General features: G+C 38.7%; 2 protein-coding genes across 3 annotated transcripts; both read left to right on the top strand.

The window, feature by feature from the left end:
• Positions 1 to 695: 695 nt before the first annotated feature.
• Positions 696 to 16410, top strand: LOC103968477 (uncharacterized). 2 transcript variants are annotated; one of them, XM_065172225.1, is made up of 15 exons: positions 696 to 1170; positions 4245 to 4354; positions 5835 to 5897; positions 5994 to 6180; positions 6319 to 6423; positions 6509 to 6639; positions 6786 to 7350; positions 9270 to 9335; positions 9497 to 9573; positions 10706 to 10987; positions 12800 to 13133; positions 13218 to 13370; positions 14363 to 14893; positions 15065 to 15287; positions 16097 to 16410. In XM_065172225.1, the coding sequence occupies exons 1-14, from the start codon at positions 901 to 903 to the stop codon at positions 15251 to 15253; spliced, it is 3063 nt and encodes a 1020-aa protein (XP_065028297.1). In that variant the 5' UTR covers positions 696 to 900; the 3' UTR covers positions 15254 to 15287; positions 16097 to 16410. The 2 variants fall into 2 exon arrangements, with proteins under 2 accessions (XP_065028297.1, XP_009379987.2); XM_009381712.3 differs by lacking the exon at positions 16097 to 16410 and having other exon boundaries at positions 15065 to 15596.
• A 518-nt stretch (positions 16411 to 16928) lies between these two features.
• LOC135651800 (pirin-like protein) lies at positions 16929 to 18935 on the top strand. Its single transcript, XM_065172227.1, has 7 exons — positions 16929 to 17530; positions 17612 to 17661; positions 17766 to 17804; positions 17876 to 17904; positions 17993 to 18055; positions 18131 to 18234; positions 18316 to 18935. The coding sequence occupies exons 1-7, from the start codon at positions 17241 to 17243 to the stop codon at positions 18812 to 18814; spliced, it is 1074 nt and encodes a 357-aa protein (XP_065028299.1). The 5' UTR covers positions 16929 to 17240; the 3' UTR covers positions 18815 to 18935.
• Positions 18936 to 19084: the final 149 nt, after the last annotated feature.

Below are 19084 nucleotides of genomic sequence, written 5' to 3'. Positions count from 1 at the left end.
CATGCAATTCCAATCTCATTGCCATCGAGCGATCGCCGGGAAATCCCTAATTTTTTTCCTAAGAGAGAGACGGTGCGGATGGTGCGTTTCTTTACAAGTAATTCCACGTAATTCCAAGAAATTTATGATCGAGATAATAAATCCGATCATCTTTTCTAAAAGACATTTTTTTTAATTTTTTTTAAAAATATCTCCTAATTCAAAAAAAATCGAAAAAGTCTCTCAAAAAAGCTCATTGTATTTTTTTTCCGTCTATTATTGTGTTTTGACGTGTTATAATATTTTTTTTATTTATTATAGTGTTTTGCCATAATAAAAATTCTACAAACATTTAAAAATAATAGAAATGAGTCAACTGAAATAAAAACATAACCATTTGACATATCTTACTAGTATTCTGATTAATATTTATAATAATTTAAAAATAAGAAAAAAATTAGTTTGTGTATTTTGACCATTATAATAAAAATATTATAAAATCTTAAAAAATATCATAAATGAGTTAAATAAAAATATTATTTTGGATTTTGGATTTTTTTTTTTTTGAATCATGGGGCGTTATAAAAAAAAATCAAAAGGAAAGACTGAAATGAGGGTCCGGAAATCATCCTAATATTTTTATTCTCGTTCCAAAATTATGTGTATGAATCTTGTATTTTAACAGATGAAAAATGTAATTACTCCTGCGCGTCCACACAAATGCTGTGGCGACGCCACCGTCCCTCTTTGGGAGCCACAATAAACCCGTCGGTCTCTTCTTTCCCATTCGATTAAATTGGGCATCAGATCTAGAGGCGAATCCACGGCATATGCCCTCTCGCTCTCCCGCTTTATCTATCTCCCCGTCCTTCTATTTTCCTTTGCCTCGCCGCCACGCCTTCGTCTCGCCCTTCTCGTCAGATGGTATCGCTGCGGACGCGGGTGGAGTCGTGGATCCGGGAGCAGACGGCGAGGGTGGGAATCTCGTGGCCGCCCTCGATGCCTCCTCAGTGGCGGTGGCCGCCATGGAGGGGCCGGCGCGACCGGAGGGAGCAGGAGAAGGCCCTCCGAGAGGAGTTCGAGCGGCAGCGGCTGCAGCTCAACGACCTATGTCGCGCCGTCAAGGTCGACTCCGTCGCCGACCTCCAAGAAATCCTCTGCTCCATGGTCCTCTCCGAGTGCGTCTATAAGGTGGTTCCTTTCCTCCACTTTTTTTCTTCTTCTTCTTCTTGAATTTGCCCTTTGTCAAGGATCAAGAATGCCTGTGATTCCTTTCTTGTACTTTTGATTTCTTCTTCTTGAACTTGCCCATGGTCGAGAATCAACAATGCCTTGCGTGTTCTTCTTTTTCTTTAAAGGGACCTTTATGTGCATTTTGACGCGCAGAAGATTAAAAATTCATAAGACCATGTAAGATATGAGGCTCTCGAATTTTCGTTTCTCGGAGAAAAGTTGGATTTGGCATTAGTCCTCTCTAAGTATGTCTATAAGGTCACTCCAGTTCCCTTCCTCTTTGAAGTCAAAAATCTTTTCATCTCCTCTTCTTCTTGGTCAAGATTCGAGAATACTTTGTGTTATTATACACACAGAAGATTACAAATTATAGATGATTTTTTTAGATGTAAGAGTTAAACGGATGAAGTTGGGTGTATAATGAGTCTTGAGAAGGAAAGAAGTTCATATTTCTTTTTCAGTACTTACTCTTGTGGACTCATATCTTCTAGGGGCAGACACAAGTTGGAAATAACAATTAGGATTAGAACAAGAAATGTTGGATCAGGCATTGGTTGGGAAAATTACATTTTCATTTCTTGGGGAGAAAAAGTTTATTCATTACCCTAAAAAATGGAATAAGCATTCTATTTTTTGCAAATCAAGCAACTAAGTAGGTTTCATTTGGATTATGTGCAACAAAGTACAATCAAATTGCAAATGAAATTCTACAGAAATGTCAATAGGTTTTGCTTCACGTGTATGGAAGTGTGTGATGCTTTGTTCACCAAAGTGGAAAAATCAGTCGCAGGAGTATTCTCCTAGCACGTGGCTTTTGTGTTAATATATTGTTCATGCAAATGCATAATCACATTATAAATAGCCTGAATGTCAATCGCATGAACATGCAAATTAACAAACTATAAATTTAGCGTTTCAAATTATTACCAGCCATGTTTTTTTCCATTCTAATTTTTCTTTTTAAGGGTCAGTTAGTTCATCATGCCAAATGCTAAATTAGAAATACCACCAGTCATTTTTTAATTTTTTATTTGTTTTTTGATGGTTCAACAAATATCAGAACATTTGGATTTACCATGCTTACTTCTAGGTTTAGAAACGTCACCTTAAAAATATTGGAGTTGCAATTCTTTATGAAATGGTAGGGTGAGATGGAGTTTGGAGAAAGAAGGAGCTAGACATTGAAGAGTGGAAGCAAAATTGTTCAAAAACAAAGCTTTGGCCCTATTGGAGGAGATATATTGTATTCACCTTCAGTGTTTTATAGGGATGACAATGGATGTGCAGAAGTAGACAGAAGCCAAATTTTAGGATAATACAATTGCACATAGAAGTTAACTTGTTGTTGTCATTATTATGCATTTTTTAATTATAGAATGGTAAGTATTGGTCGCAGATGAAAATACAATTTTTGGATATGATATGAGAATCAATAATATAGTATTGAGCTGTTATGTAAATGTTTAATGGAATTAAAAATCTAAATGCCTAGTTTTTATAGGTTGTTAAATTTGTAAGGTGCCAAGTTTAGTTTGATAAAAAAAAAACATTTCAATATACGTTTGTAGGTTAGTATCATCGACACTGAATTATAATTTTGTCCCATTTTTTAATAGGTTTTTTTTTTTCATCTTTCTTTGAGGAAGTATATTCGATTGCTTTCTTTGCTGTTGTTTGGGTAAACAAGCTCAGGGGTTGGTTATTATTTTCTTCTTTTGTTATGAATATGACAAATCTTCAGTTATAAGTTCTCTTTGAGAATCTATCACCATGTAATCTTCATAACCAAGATGGCACATCAATTTTGCTTAGCTTATAATTGAGTATTGTTATGTACTGATGTTTTCTACATGTAGGTAAGGCTGATCATCAATCTTCGTTGAACAAAAGAGTATCAAAATTTTAAAATGGATGATGTCTTCCAACAAGATCTTGAATGATTATATTTCACCACTTGCTCTGAGAAAGTTTAAGATTGACCAACTAAAGATCTAAATTATGATATTTATATGTTGGCATCAGGCATCTTACGTAGAAAGATCTGATTTTAAGTTGTAGCTCAGTGATCTGGCCAAATACAGTCAAAGCGCTGTAGGTTGAAAGTAACAATAAAAAGATGTTCTTGTTGGTTGATAGGAAAAGCATGGAATTCAATTTCGCTGGACTGGTCCATACCGACTGGGCATGAACTGTGGTGTGAACCACCATTCGAGCAGTCCAGTTCAGTTTTTCCCCCCTAAATGGCAGGCTGGTTTTTCGTCAGGTTTGTAAAGGGTACCGACTCAGACTGTTTGTGGCATGAGACTTCAGTGCCATGTTAAATTTGGTGGGATGGTAGGGACCTTTGTCAACTGAGACCAGTCAGGGTCAGTCCCTAGACTTCACTTGTTCACATTGTATCCAAACAATACCTGAAACTCTGTTGCTGCTTCAAGTTTCGAGTCTGATCAAACCAATTTAAAACTTTGACTCTGTATAAATCATGGTTCGCCTTACTGGTCCGTACCAATATATCGATTGGCCGTCGGTGCGGTACGTATCGAGCCATGCCGATATATGGTAGGACATACCAATGTACCAGCATATACCACCTATATCGATCCCCTGTCGAACTGATACATACCACCAATACCGAGCGGTATGCTATGATATGACAAACCTTGATATAAATATGTTAGAAACATATTTTAGTTATGTAAACTAAACTCAAATGTCCAAGTGAATTGCTTTGTTGGTTATGACAACCTATTCCAAGCCAACTAGTGGTCAGTCGAATCCATATTTCTCGTTGAATATCAATTTACTTTGTCATGCTGCACTACACTCCAAAAGGTTGTCATAATTTCTACAATTTAGATGTAAGCATACATCAACAATTGAATATCAAAAGTTGCTGATCTTGTTATATGATCAGCTTAGCAGGCAGATAACTTACTTATGATTAGTAAATAATTTACTGATGATCATATTGACTAGAAGAAATATGATAAATTCTTGTACTCATTCTTCTGGTGACAATTTTTAAATTACAGAGGCCTACTGCTGATATGATTTGGTATATAAACAAATTTAAGTCTGATTTTGGAGGACAAATTGTTTCTCTTGAGCGTGTGCAACCATCTTTGGAGCATGTGCCTCATAGGTGCGTTATCACTGTCATTTTTTACAAATTTAAAAGTCCACTTTTTAGTTTTGTAGGTTGGCTTTATGATTACTTTAATCACATTAAACAGGTTACTTTGTCATTTTTGTTAAATTATGTTCTCTTTCAAACTTCCGTACACTTGACTAGGTACTTTGTGAGATCTACCAGTCTGGGATTTATCCAATGTGTGTTTTTTATTTTATATACAGTAACTATTGCATACTTAACATTACAATAGAAGCCATCATTTTTTAGCTTCCATCATGCATAAAGTGGTGATACTTATTTATTTTTTTGATTAGGATATTAAACTATCTGGTTATCACTATTTTTTTTATTTTCTTTGAAGCAATATTGGTATATATTCCTTAGGAAAAGCTTGCACTGTTTACTGAATTCTATTTTTTGACTTGCTGACAATTATTCTTTTATTCGTGTAGAAACAGAAAAACAAAAGGATTTTGAGGATTCTGGAAATAATGATTTATAAGAATTTTAACATGCTTGGAATAATGTGAATGTTTTAATGGTTTAACTTAAAAACTAAGTACTACCAAAAATGTTGACACTTCAACACCTCTTGGTTCGAAAAGGGAATGAAAACCAAACTGTAGTCCTTCATTTTTTTGTGAGCGTGCCTTTACACAAGTTTGCATAGTGGGTATTGGCTGCCTTTAGATTCTTACTTTAACTTCAATAAAAGCATCGAAACCATCAAGGGCAATCATAAACTTCTTAGATTCATTAATACTATATCTGAACTGAAATGGATTTGGCATGGCCCATGGCACTTAAATTCTTGCTTAGAAGTATATAAGCATTGAAGTCAACAAGGACATTGGTTAGGAAGCTTGCATGCGGAGAATTTCTTCTGGACCAAACCTAATGGAGCAAACAAGAGCTGGAGATACCTTAGAACAAATTTGTTTTTTTTTATGAAGGTCTTTCATCCTGAAAAATGACTCATACTAGTTATGAATTTTCATGTGAATGGTTCATGGATGCATGTTTAGGAACTATATCATGCAATAAATATATAGGTTGGAGGAAGACGTATATCAATGATGGCTCTCAGTACAATCATGTGTTGAGTGTCTCTGTCTAACTGGTGCCGATCATATTCCAGCACCATGTCCTGGACATTTTCCAATTGGCTTGTTCCTTTGTTGTATATATCAACTGCAGAAATTAGAATCTTTAGGTATGATAGAGATGTAGAATTTTCCAGGTTGCATAGTTTGTCAGCCTGGTGCATATCATCGTATATCTCTGTGCTAATGATCAAGTGTTACTATTGTGAAGTTTTTATACTGTTGTATAATAAAATTATAAAGGCGGATGTGATTCTCTGTTTTATAGATGAATTTGAAAGTGGTCTTGTATTAGCAACCACAGTTGAGTACATTGGGAGTTTAAGCTATATTTATGTCGTTATCTTTGCTTAATTTTATTTTTCTATATTCCTTCATCTCTTCAGGTACCTATTAGCTGAGACAGGTGACACCATTTATGCTTCATTTATTGGAACAAAGCAATACAAGTAAGCAAAACTCTTAGCTTAATAAAGGTCATAGATTTGTTTCAAAAGAAGCCTCTGGTCTTCAACAACTTACACATCTTCCATTCATCCTTTTAGAGATGTCATAGCTGATGCAAATATACTTCAGGGGGTCATATTCCATGAGGATAATGTTGAAGATGATTTGAGTGACACTGAAAGCGACCAACTTGACAATCCAAAGAAATATGATAAAAATCTTGGGAAGCCATTTCAAGCAAAACGAAAACGGTTGAAAGAAAGTCCAAAACCTGCTGCGCATCGGGTGAGGTTTCTGGTTAATTTTCCTTGCTTTGATTGTTGCTAACATGGGATGTAATCTCTTCACCCTATCCAATTCACATTAGTTTTCTGTTTGAATCTCACTGATTAGGCAAAACCTTTTCTCTTATAATTTGCCTAGGGATTCTTGGCTCGTGCTAAAGGAATTCCAGCATTAGAGTTATATAAACTTGCACAAGAGAAAAATCGTAAGCTTGTTCTTTGTGGGCATTCGCTTGGTGGAGCTGTATGTGAAATCGACTATAGTCTACTCATATTAGCTTATATGTCTACTTCTATATGTATCATATATCTTTTCTTTTTTTGTACAGGTAGCTGTATTGTCTACGCTTGCAATATTGCGAGTTCTTGCATCTTCTCCTCTGGCTAAAGAGCATGAGAATGTTCCAGTGAAATGCATCACTTTCTCTCAACCGCCTGTTGGGAATGCTGCTCTGAAAGAGTAGGTTCCTTCTAATCAAATACAGTATCTTAAGTTTTATATCAAGGGACAATGTGATTGATTACTTATTTGGCTAGGGTTTGTAAACTAAAACCATGCTAACACTAGATTGATCAGATTGTAAAGTCTCTTTTACCTGTTTCTAGTTATGTTCATCAGAAAGGATGGCAGCACTACTTCAAAACATACTGCATTCCAGAAGATTTGGTTCCGCGGATTTTGTCTCCTGCATATTTTCATCACTATAATGCACAAGTTCAGCAACCATCTTCAGATGATGTCTTGGTGAAACAGGAAGATGAAACTAGTAAGTCAAATTCAAAAAAGCCCAAAAGAAATAATGGGGAACGACTAGTTTTGGGAGTTGGCCCTGTTCAGACCTCCTTTTGGAGACTCTCAAAACTTGTTCCCTTAGAGGGTGTTCGTAAGCATTTAAATGTGTTCAGAAAACTAGGAACTGAGGGTGGAGGTACATCTTCAATTGACAATGGTAACATGCAATCTGCAATTTACGAGACAGATCCTGAACCACAGACTCTTGAAATCCAGGAGGGTTCTGATGGGATTTCTTTAACTCCTTTTCTTGATACTGAGAAAGGAACTATTGAATCAAATGGCAATTATGTAACTGGGAAAAGCAGCGCTGGTGTTGCGGAATCACAAGGCTGGCGTAGAGTTCCTTACTTACCATCTTATGTACCATTTGGACAGGTAGCTGTATCTTTTTTTCCTTTGCTTCTTTTATGTCTAGCTTAGCTACCTTCCATTCAGATAGATATTTGGAACTTAAAATTAGATTGTAGTTACGATGTTGGTATATTTATTTACACCTAAGAATGCATAGAAGTTAACCTTTTATATCTCATATATACCTCAGTATATACTGCTCGTGTGTGGATACATATATTCTACAGATATACTCCTTCTTAGAGAATTATAAATGAATTTAGGTGTTAGTTCTTTGTTCCTAAACACGCCATTGGACTTGGGGCTGCAGACCTGACTGGGTCCTGAGGTGGCATGAGTGAGAAGAGAAACATTAGAAATTTTAGATGCATGTCCACACTCAAGATAGTGCTTTGAGAAATTAGTACATGTCCCAGGCAATTACTATGCAACAGTATAGCTTTCCTTGGGCAAGAAGTTAGTTGCACTCACAGATTTTTTGGGTTGCAATTTGGTCAGAAATATCTTAAAACTTTACTATCATAATTTTTTTTATCTTTTAGTGTTAAAACTACAACAAGTGGCTTAAGGATATTGCTGTAGTTATGATGTTAGGACACTTTTTAATGTTAAAAACAACTGACTATATCTTTTTTTGCACTAAGATCGCTTACGCTTAGTTTACTAGAATCAGCTAAAAGTATTAGTTCCAACCATGAAACTATTCCTGCTGTGTATGTGTTGGTCAAGAGTTGGTATGGGCAAATATTACTTGCTGACCATATTGTTTCAACATTTTCCTGACAACATGCTACTGTAGTTTTAGTCATATCCATGCCAATATATGCTGAAACAGAAGGCGCTGGAGATGGACAAATGTTTCTATCTCAGGCTCCCATTCATAGAGTACTGACCCACATAATCCTTGATTGACCTTTTAAAAAAATCACAATTATCTTCATAAATTTTCAAAGTTCACATGCATATCATAGTTATCTAAAATTTTTGCCAACATCAAGAACCAATATTGGTACTAATTGATGGTTATTGTCATCTTATCTTACTAAGTGTTCGATAAATTGTCTTGTTGAGTTGTTGCTTAGTCAACCTTGAAGCATGCTAACTGTATGTGGTTTCCAAGCATAAAATGGTTTTCTTAAGAATTGAAACCCAGCTCTTGATATGGATTGGAGCTTTTGTTGTGTGGGTGGAACAATGGATCAGTTCAATAGGTGCATTTGCATCTTAATAACTGGACAAACTCCATTTTGTTTTCTTAACAAGTCTATGGATATGTACTTGGTTATGTTATCCTTGACATTCAGTGTCAATATTATGTCAATCTTTGACAGTTCAGGCGCATTTAAACATTTCTGGATTTGGATGCTACATTAGTCTAGAAACTATTCCTGCTTGTATATAAGGTGAGGGTGACAGTACAGAGAGGGAGACTTGGTATTTTGAGTTCAGCTGTATATTGAGGAAGGTCTTTTGTTGTTGAGAGGGATGCTTGTGTGAGGATAGTTGTTAAAGGTCTTATGACATCTAGAGCAGCTTTTGTAAATTAGAAAGGACTTCTTGAGTGTCATACTATTTTGCTTTTTTTTAGTTCAGCTGTATATTGCGGAAGGTCTTTTGTTGTTGAGAGGGATGCTTGCGTGGAGGATAGTTGTTAAAGGTCTTATGACATCTAGTGTAGCTTTTGTAAATTAGAAAGGACTTCTTGACTGTCATACTATTTTGCATTTTTTTTATTCTCATCTTTTGTCATTTCCTTATATGTTTAGTTTTGTTGTATTGGATTAATCACAGATATGATTTTTGTTTTAGACTTTTAGTTTCTAGTTATCATCACTTTGAGTTTTTATTCTATGATTTTGCTTATCAAGAGCATGAAATTGTGATGTGTTTCTTTCATCCGCCTTTGTCTAACATGAGATAATTGCCTTGGTGATCTGTATCAGCTCTATCTCTTGGGAAGTTCATCAGTTGAATCACTTTCTGATGCAGAATATTCAAAAATGACATCGGTATGAACATACATAAATGTTGGTTTCCTAACGTGATTTTCTGATAGTAATCATTCCAGGTTTTGGTCATGGTAGTGTCAAATTTTTTTATTTAACTCTTAATTAATAGAAGTCTCTAGCCACTCCTTCTGAATGCTTTATTCTGGCAAAGGTATTTGCAGGTGAGGTCTGTCATAACAGAATTGAGGGAGCGTTTTCAATCTCATTCTATGAAGTCATATAGGTCTCGCTTTCAGAAGTAAGATCTTGTCAATTTTCTGCAAAACAAAATTTCTTGGCATGCTATCTTTCCCCATGTAACAGCCAGATTGTTCTTTTGTTTCCCTGCTTAAAGATTTGGCTTGCAGAAGTACAATTTCTCTTTTATGTCGGAACTAAAAACACTCTGTTCTACTGTATGGTTCCTCTTGTATATTTGGTCTAGATTAGACCTTATACATGTTACAATTTTGACAGTTTTCAAACCCAACTTATTCTTTTGAGATTCCCAAGTGGATTATTTTTTTATCTTCTACAATTATCACTTTCCAGATGGTCTCCTTTAATCTGTATGGCATGCACAGTTTCCTCGTTGGTTTTCTCTCTGTTCAAGATAATTTTTTTTTTCTCAGCTTTAGCAGTACCCTTCTAGTTCCAGGATTCATAAAAGTTAGTCTTTTAAATGAGTTCTTCATTCAGTGGTAAGGATACACCACTAACTGCTAAGCTTGCTATGCTGCTAGAGATTAGTTCTCGGTAGAGTATCTTAATTTGACATCATCAAATGTATTGGGTGATTGGAACTGTAGAACAGGTTTTCTGTCTGCTTGGCATATAATTCACAGAAACAAGAATTTGTTAGAATTATTCTTTAAAGGAAACCAGATGCATTTGGCATGCATTCTCAATTTTGAAGCTAGTCATTTTGTATGGCTTCTTGATATGATCATACTCCGGAGCAAGGTTCGCAATACCGTACCGTACCGGTATTTCGATCTGGGCTCGGTACTGGTACGGTACGGTATATCGAGTGATACATCCAGGTGTACTGAGTACTGTAACACTGTTACAGTGCTACAGTACTCTCGGACCGGTAACAGTCGGTCCGCATACCGACAACCTGTCGGACGGGTACGTACCGCCCAGTCCGCATACCGACAACCTGTCGGACCGGTACGTACCGCCCGTACTGGGCGGTACGGCTCGGTACGACAGACCCTGCTCCGGAGTGAGGTTCATGTCTCAGATGTCTTTCAGTTATCATGATTTTTTGGTGTTGCTTCAGGTTGATGCCAAATGAATACAAAAGCTTTTGTATTTCTCATTTTTAATACCTATCATCCTTCGCAGTAACATTAAGAAATTGGCACCTTCTTTTTCTTTCTCTGCAGGCTATATGAGATATGCATGTGCATAAATACTCCTCCCTTTCTGGGGATGGAGCAGTTACCACAGTTTCCACATTTACAACAATTACTTGGTCTAGCTGCTCCTGGTGCTGTTGAACTTGCCCACATCATGGAGCCTCCTGTTATCCAAACAGCAACTTCTATTCTTCCTCTTGGATGGACAGGAGTTCCTGGTGATAGGAATGCACAGCCATTGAAAGTTGATATTGTGGGACATGGTCTGCACCTCTGCAAGCTTGTACAGGCTCAAGTAAATGGAAGCTGGTACGGATGTATTGATTTGGAAAACATGACTTTTTTTGCCGCTTGACTTTAATAGATTTCCTCGGACAAGAAAAATATTCTCTATAATGATTTATTTATGTAACATACTGCTTAATGCATACTCTTTGGGGATCATTGGGATCAGCAAAGTTGGTCTATGCCAGGCTCAACTGGTCTTTCCTAGCTGGTTGTTGCCAATCCTGATTATTCAGTCAACCTCAACCAATTTTGATGTTTTTGAATGTTCTATTTGATGACCCATTTTGACTTATTTGGACCAATCATGATCACCTTAGGGTCTTAACATCATATGGATAAAGATTTCCTCCAAAACTCAAACATTGGTTAGCTACTAAATCATAAAGGAGCACTCACTATGACACCAAGGCCCGCCCTTTGAGAAGGTTGTTCTACACCATGAAAGATAAACTAGTGGAATGAAGAGGTTAAGCCAATAATAGCTGATGTAATTATGTTGCCTGTACCTGAAGCTTGTAATTGTCCAATTTGATACGTGTGAATGCAGCAGATACCATATATGCTAGAAAAGGTGTGTTGTTGATTTAAAGATTTAAATTTTCAACATTTGGATGAGTGAGTACAAATTGAAACTTGTTGGTCTCTAAAGCTGACCTTTCTGAAATTCTGAAAGGTAACTGCTACATATAAGAAAGTAGAACTCTTTTAGTTGCCTTACGATGATGCTGTACTTCCCTGGTTTCTTCCCCGTTATTTTTTCCATGTTTTTCTCTTCCCTTGTTTTGTATTTTCTCTTCCCCTGTTTTCTGTCCTATTCCATCTACTAACTGCAATAGGGTTTTGATGGGCCTTGTGCATCTTTTCCTAAAAGAAAAAGGAAAGGATATCAACACCTATTGTTTGGTTCCTGTTCTTGTGGTGCTGCTTGTACTTAAACCCACCTGCCGTGTACATGTTTCCTTCATGTTGAACTTCTTTTGAATCACGTCTGTAGTTAATTTTCACACTTGATTTGTGTCTGTTCGTGAGCGTCCTTCTAGGATATGACTATAGCTCTTTCATGGAGTCCAGGCATAGGAGGGATCCTAACCCCTAAGAGTCCATGATCTGCATAAATAAACGCATCTCTCAAGAATTAAATGTCGAGCTATTCAACAAAAGGAGGAATTGCACATTGTCTCCTGCTTTATGATTTAACATCTCATCTACGTAGCTAATAGGGATCCTAACATTGTCATTGTCACATAGGGATCCTAACATCTCTTGCTTTATGATTTAACATCTCTTGCACATTGTCTCTTTCAGAGTATAGGCATAGTAGGGATCCTAACCCCTAAGAGTCCATGACCTGCAAAAATAAAAGCATCTCTCAAGAATTAAGTGTCAAGCTATTCAACAAAAGAAGAGAGGAATTGCACATTGTCTCTTGCTTTATGATTTAACATCTCATGGACATGTTTCCTTCATGTTGAACCTCTTTTGAATTGCATCTGTAGTTACTTTTCACACTTGATTTGTGTCTGTTGGTAAGCGTCATTCTGGGATGCACATACAGAAAATATGGTAATGAAGGATATGACTACAACTCTTTCATAGAGTCTAGGCATAGTAGGGATCCTAACCCCTAAGAGTCCATGACCTGCATAAATAAATGCATCTCTCGAGAATTAAGTGTCAAGCTAGTCAACAAAAGAAGAAAGGAACTGCACATTGTCTCTTGCTTTATGATTTAACATCTCATCTATGTAGCTAGCATTGTATTGTCTTCTTGTGAATTTTGTATATTCTGTCACATATGTTTTAAGGTGCTTGATACTCTACATGACTACATAGGTGTTCAACAGTAGTGGAATCCTTAACTCCGATGCCAGCATACTCAACGAATGATGGGATGCAAACTCAGACACAAAAGATGCGGATCTTTATTGGTCCTCCTCTGAAACAGCCACCAAAATATCCAGTTATAGATGATTCTTTGCGTCCCGGCTTCTCAATTGCAGAACGTTTCAGCATAGGCCCGGACTGTAATATAGAATCTTCCTCTGAAGGTGGAAAGTTATGCAGTGGCAATTTTGATACTTTCATTGTATATTGTACTAGTGACTTTTTAACCGTCTGCAAGGAGGTTCATGTGAGAACTCGGAGAGTACGATTACTTGGATTTGAGGTATCATGTCATACAGTAGATGTTTAAGTTTATTCTTCTATCAGGGACTATAATGGTTGTAAATTTATGACTGGATGGTTGCAGGGTGCTGGAAAAACTAGTCTGTTTAGAGCATTGTTGGCTCAGGGTAGACAGAGAAACAATGCAAATTTTGATATCATACATGCAGATGTGGGCTCTCCAGAAGGTGTAGTTGGTGGAATACGTTATTTAGATTCAGTTGGTGTGAACCTGCAGGTACTTTTATATATATGCACCAGGGCTATATACATAATGCATTAAAAAATTGTGAAATAAACACTTATGCTGGTTTCTTAGTGTGTGTAGTATCTGATCTAGTATTTGTTTCTTGTTCAGTTGTTCAGGCAGAAAGTACTTCAAGTTTCATTCATTCCCTAGTATTTTGCATCAGGCAGCACGAGGATGATTCTTATCTTTGTTCTTTTTTTTTTCTTTTGGGTGGTGGGTTATTGTGGAAATCATGGGACACTAAGGGCATTAATTATCTGAGAATCCTGATGTAACATGAATTAACGAAGTGTAGGAAGATACCCAATTTACGTCTAAATTCCTAAATTTGAGTTAAACAAGAAGCATGAAGAGGATTAAAAAAGTGGTCTTTGACAAGAACAAGGCTAAGATGTCCAAAGCTTGATTTGTTAATGAGAATTAGGCTCAAATGTGGACTCCCATGTATTGTTAGCATAGCATGTATGACTTCATCCAACAGTTAAAAAAAATTCAAACCTGTAATCAAGGTCTTAAAGCTGTGTGTGCCTATGCACAGCATGAATGTACCAGAATATGTAGTTGTGCATGCCATGCCATGCCATGCATGTCTCACCATGTGAATATCATGGTCCGGTTCATGTATATCTTCTCAAGGGCAAGGTGCATGTATCAGGGGGTGATCAACATCTTCATCCATTAAATGTGCGTCCAGTAATAAATGATATCAGGGGGCGACCAACATCAGATTTCATTGCTTTCTTGCCATCTTATTTTACTGTATTCAGTATTTGGTATCATTTCCAAATATGTCAAAGTTGTAAGTGCTGACTATGCAAATGATACTACACAAAACACTAGCTGAAAATGTTCCGTTTTCTCATTTGTACTCTGACTCAAATCTTAAAAAGGTCATTTTATTGGTTTATCACTTCAGCGTGATTGGAATTGGAACACTTGTTGCAACAACTGACATCCAGCATGTCATTTTTGTGCTGCAGGAATTACATTTAGAGGTTTCTCGTTTTAGAGAAGAATTGCAAATAGGAGCTCGTGAACTTAGTAGAAAGACGGATTTGGTTGTTCTTGTGCATAATTTATCAAATAAAATACCTTGGTTCAATGATACAAGCACTTCAGTGCCAGCCCTCTCACTTCTCCTGAATGAGGCCAAGGCTCATGAGATCCCATGGGTTCTAGCCATAACAAACAAGTTCTCTGTCAGTGCCCATCAGCAGAAAATGTTAATTGATTCTGCAATGGAAGCTTATGAAGCATCTCCCGACATGACTGTAGTTGTGAACTCCTGTCCTTTTGTGATACCAACTGCTTCAAGTAATCTGCAGCCATTACATTCAGTTGATGACAACTTTGTCGGGAATGAGTCTAACCAGAAAGTCTGGCTACTCCCTTTTAACATTGCTCGATTGTCATTTCAGAAAAAGTTAGCAGTTATGCCCGTCGAAGGTATCACTGCCTTTCGCCAACTTGTGCACCGTGTGCTTGCGAGTAACGAGGAGATGGCTTTCCAGGTCAGTGTTCGCTTCAATTGCGAGATGCAAATGTTTCAAATTTTTAGTGGCAGCATAAGAAAATTTTGCCTATTTTCTTTGCAGTCTTTTATCTCCTTGAATAGCTACTCCTGGACAATTCTAATGATATGTCAACTTTTTCATCTGTGCTCTGCTGCTTGTCTGCTACAGGAACTTGCAAATGAGAGGTTTTCGTTGCAGTTGGCAAAGGAGCAAGAGAATTCTGTCAATGTAAAGCAAGACTCTGTGGCAAAGGAAAGTTCCGTTACAGCCGCTGCCGTTGGTGCATCACTTGGAGCTGGTCTCGGCCTCGTCATGGCGGTAGTTATGGGTGCAGCATCTGCCTTGAGAAAGCCATGATATCATGCAAGTATTCATCTGTTCCATTATTCAGGTTGGTCAAAACTAGAGCCACTGTGATCTACTGATATTTGAGGCTATTTGGGTAAAATTTTATAGAAATTGGTATCGACTCTAGTTGTCATATGAGAGTAGGCATGTTTTCGGTACCAATACATGTAGCATTACCGAACAATTTACTGGAATTTGCTTGCTTGCATAGCCAGGAAAGTTGGAGAGTGTCCTTTTTGTGAATGTGTCATGTTGGATCTCGTGTCTTCGAGTGGGTATATTTGTTTTGTTGCTCAAGCTTGCTGTTGATATGATAATTATATAAATGTATATATGCACAAAACTTTGATCATGGATTAGAATTTCTCATCTGAATCTGACTTGATTGTCTCTGGTATTCTTGACCAACAGAAGCTTCCATTTCCCCACCCACCATTTTTTGGTCAAATGGATTGATCGTTTGATTGTGTTTGACTATTCTCCTCCATACTACCCTCCATACTAGGGCATATGGATAGCATACCACTAAGTCTTGCTTTTATTTGGTTGCTTATTAGCGTGAGCATGATATCATCCGCATGCTTCCGATTTGTATGTAGTCACCTACCCCGAGATAATTCCATCCGTGTTGACTGTTGAATTGCTATGACATCCGGAGCAGAAAAACTTTTTATTTGACTTGGGGCTTTCACCGACATGAATGCGTGGTTGTTTTTATTATTTTTATTTTTCTTTGTTCTTTTGATTGAATTGTATGGTAGGATCGGGACATGAATGCACGTTTCGTTTTTTAGCTTTTTTTTCTTCTTTTTTTAGCTTTGATGTGACCATGTTGGCTAATCACAAGCATAGGTGTGGTCGAAAGTCGAGATTACAAAGGGTGGAGGAGGAGGAGGTCGTCGTCCCTACAAAAGAAAACGAAGTGGGAACAACCGACTGCTACAGTGACGACGGGCGAAGCAGACGAGCTCTTCTCTCGTCGTCGTCTCCACGCCGTTGGCTGTGACCACAGACACGGATGCCGTGTTCCACACTGCGTTCTCATTTGGCACGTACACAAACGTGATGAGTTGTGAATATTTTTATTTATTTATTTTATAAATGGCAAGTGACGATGAATTTTTAAGATTTTGTGATGATTATGAAAATTCTTTTTTTTTCTGTTACTTTGAAGTCGTTTGCGTGCTGCTCTCTTCTCTATAAATAAATAAAAAGGACAAATAACTTATATTTCCCTATTTATTCTATTTGATATGGACTCATTAAATATGCAATCCTGGACCAAAGAGTAAGACCGTAATCAGGTCACCCTAAAGTTCCTATTAATTGATAGAAATATCTTTGGTTAGAGCTAATTAATTATTGGTAACTGATATGGACATGAAAAGGTTTTGAAAATATTTATATTTTTGGGAGTGGAATAAGGTAGATTATAATTTTTATTTTATTGCTATGTTTTGACAAGGGTAAAGAACCCAAACTTTTCTAATTATTTATAAATCATACCAAAAATACAACAAAAAAAATGCATAAAAGAAAAAGTTAACCTAATAACCATCTCTTATTTTTCTCCAGGCAAGCTTTCGGTTACCATTAAATTAACACTATATAAATCTCACATGCGAGACTTGCTGCGTGTGAGATTCTATACGGGCCTGCGACGGAAGGGGTTTGGTTGGGGTGGAGGCGTCAGGTGTGTGGCGCATCATGATATTATTACGAGTCCGACATCAGCAGGCTTTCATCTCTGCATCACGCTCCATCTCGACTTCCCTCTCTGTTCCCCAAAGTCTTCCTTCTCTGCCGTAAGACGAAGTCCAACTCTCTCTCTCTCTCTCTCTCTCTCTCTCTCTCTCTCCCCCCTTTCTAGAACAGCTTGACGCGGGATCCAACATGCGGTAAAAGAGAGCGGCCAATAACACAAGGGAAAGTTGACAAGAGAGAGAGAGAGACAGAGAGACAGCAAACGATCTGGCAGATACGTGCGCATTAGATCATGACGATGCGCATGACGGTTCGTTGTTCTGCTATATTTTCCAACCTCCCGTTTAGATCTTCACCAACCAACCAATCGTCTGTCGTCGCCGGCATCCCTTGGTCTTCCTCTGTTTTCGGCCACTTCAAATCCCAGGCCGCACCCGGCAACCATCACAACATCTGCAGCAGCAGCAAGATGGGCGACCATGAGACCCCCAGCTTTGAGAAGCCCAGGCATGTGGCCAAGAAGGTGCTTGCCAGGTCGCAGCAAGAGGGCGTCGGTGCCAGTGTCAGGAGGAGCATAGGAAGGTAACATCTCCTGATCCATCCTCCGTATAGGTGTCGTGTGATCGATCTCATGCCCGTGTTGTTGGGACTCTTGATCTCCAGCGGAGCACTCCGGAACCTGGATCCTTTCCTCATGCTGGACGAGTTCTCAGGTTCGACTCTTGATCTCCTCTTTCTTTCTATTGCTCTTCTCCGATCATTGATCATGGATCGTGGCTTCTCTATCGTTGACCTCCTCTTCTCTTCGGCATCACAGTCTCTGCCCCTGCCGGATTCCCGGATCATCCTCACAGAGGTCAGCGATCTTGGTCATTCATTGATCTTTAATGCTTCTTCCTCTTTCTCATGTTACGATCTCTTCCTCAGGTTTCGAAACTGTTACCTACATGCTCCAGGTAATGATTCTCGCCTGAGATATTGAGTAAGAGGGAAGTGTTTTGATCGGAGAGAATCCAACAGTATGACTGTGATCATGTAATCCAGGGAGCTTCCACGCACCAAGATTTCGCCGGGCACAAAGGCACCATCAGGGCAGGAGATTTGCAGGTAATTAATTCACCCGACATGTAATCCAACGTTCAGGTCTGGATCACCATGATTCATGCTTCCATCGTCTTCCAGTGGATGACTGCTGGCAGAGGGATCATCCACTCCGAGATGCCTGCTGACGAAGGGGAAAACACAGGATTGCAGCTGTGGATCAACCTGTCCTCCAAGGATAAGATGTAACGTCACCTCCTCCTCCTTTTTCTCGACCTTTGATAGCCTTCGCTGTGACATGCTCACCTTGTTGATCCCGTCCCAAGGATGGCGCCGAGGTACCAGGAGCTGCAGAGCAAGGACATCAGCAGGGTGGAGAAGGACGGCGTGGACGTCCGGATAATAGCCGGAGAATCCTTCGGGGTGCGCTCACCGGTCTACACCCAGACGCCGACCATGTATCTCGACTTCACGCTGCAGCCGGGCGCGCAGGTTCACCAGCGAGTCCCCGAGGACTGGAACGCCTTCGTCTACATCTTGGAGGGGGAAGGCGTGTTCGGGGACCCCAAGGCGTCCCCTGCGACCAGCCGCCACACGCTGGTGCTGAGCCCCGGCGACGGCCTCAGCGTGTGGAACCGGTCGGCGAAGCCCCTGCGGTTTGTCCTGATCGGCGGGCAGCCGTTGAACGAGCCCATCGTGCAGTATGGCCCCTTCGTCATGACCACCCAGGCCGAGATCCAGAAGGCCATCGAGGACTACCATTACTGCAAGAATGGGTTCGAGAACGCCAGGCATTGGAGGTCTCAGCAGCAGCAGCAGCAGTGAAATGATCGAACAGGTTGAAGACAGTCATTAATAAAGGAGTAATGCAAGGAAGTGATTCATTTACATCAAATCGAACTCTTTACTGTTGACTGAATAATGTGGCAAGTTCATTTGTGTTTTATCCTTGTTTTTACCCATCAAGATTGCCTTCTTATCTTCCTTCAGTGGAATTAACAGCACATTTCTTGCTCTTCAAACAACATTTGTTCTACTCTGCAACTGCTTGTGTTTCCTTGGCTCATCAAGTTCTGGTGATCCGATTAAGAAGCA

Source organism: Musa acuminata, chromosome BXJ3-10 (assembly GCF_036884655.1).
Source record: "Musa acuminata AAA Group cultivar baxijiao chromosome BXJ3-10, Cavendish_Baxijiao_AAA, whole genome shotgun sequence".
Taxonomy (NCBI): domain Eukaryota; kingdom Viridiplantae; phylum Streptophyta; class Magnoliopsida; order Zingiberales; family Musaceae; genus Musa; species Musa acuminata.
The sequence above is the reverse complement of the archived record's forward strand: the minus strand, read 5'-3'. Positions and strand labels throughout refer to the sequence as shown.

Excerpts from the sequence above, each read along its gene's own strand:
- LOC135651800 (XM_065172227.1), top strand. The coding sequence starts at position 17,241 with ATGACGATGCGCATGACGGTTCGTTGTTCTGCTATATTTTCCAACCTC. Across the intron at positions 17,531-17,611 it reads GTCAGGAGGAGCATAGGAAG|CGGAGCACTCCGGAACCTGG; the intron begins GTAACATCTCCT and ends CTTGATCTCCAG. Across the intron at positions 18,235-18,315 it reads CTGTCCTCCAAGGATAAGAT|GATGGCGCCGAGGTACCAGG; the intron begins GTAACGTCACCT and ends TCCCGTCCCAAG.
- LOC103968477 (XM_065172225.1), top strand. The coding sequence starts at position 901 with ATGGTATCGCTGCGGACGCGGGTGGAGTCGTGGATCCGGGAGCAGACG. Across the intron at positions 5,898-5,993 it reads ATTGGAACAAAGCAATACAA|AGATGTCATAGCTGATGCAA; the intron begins GTAAGCAAAACT and ends TCATCCTTTTAG. Across the intron at positions 7,351-9,269 it reads CTTATGTACCATTTGGACAG|CTCTATCTCTTGGGAAGTTC; the intron begins GTAGCTGTATCT and ends GATCTGTATCAG.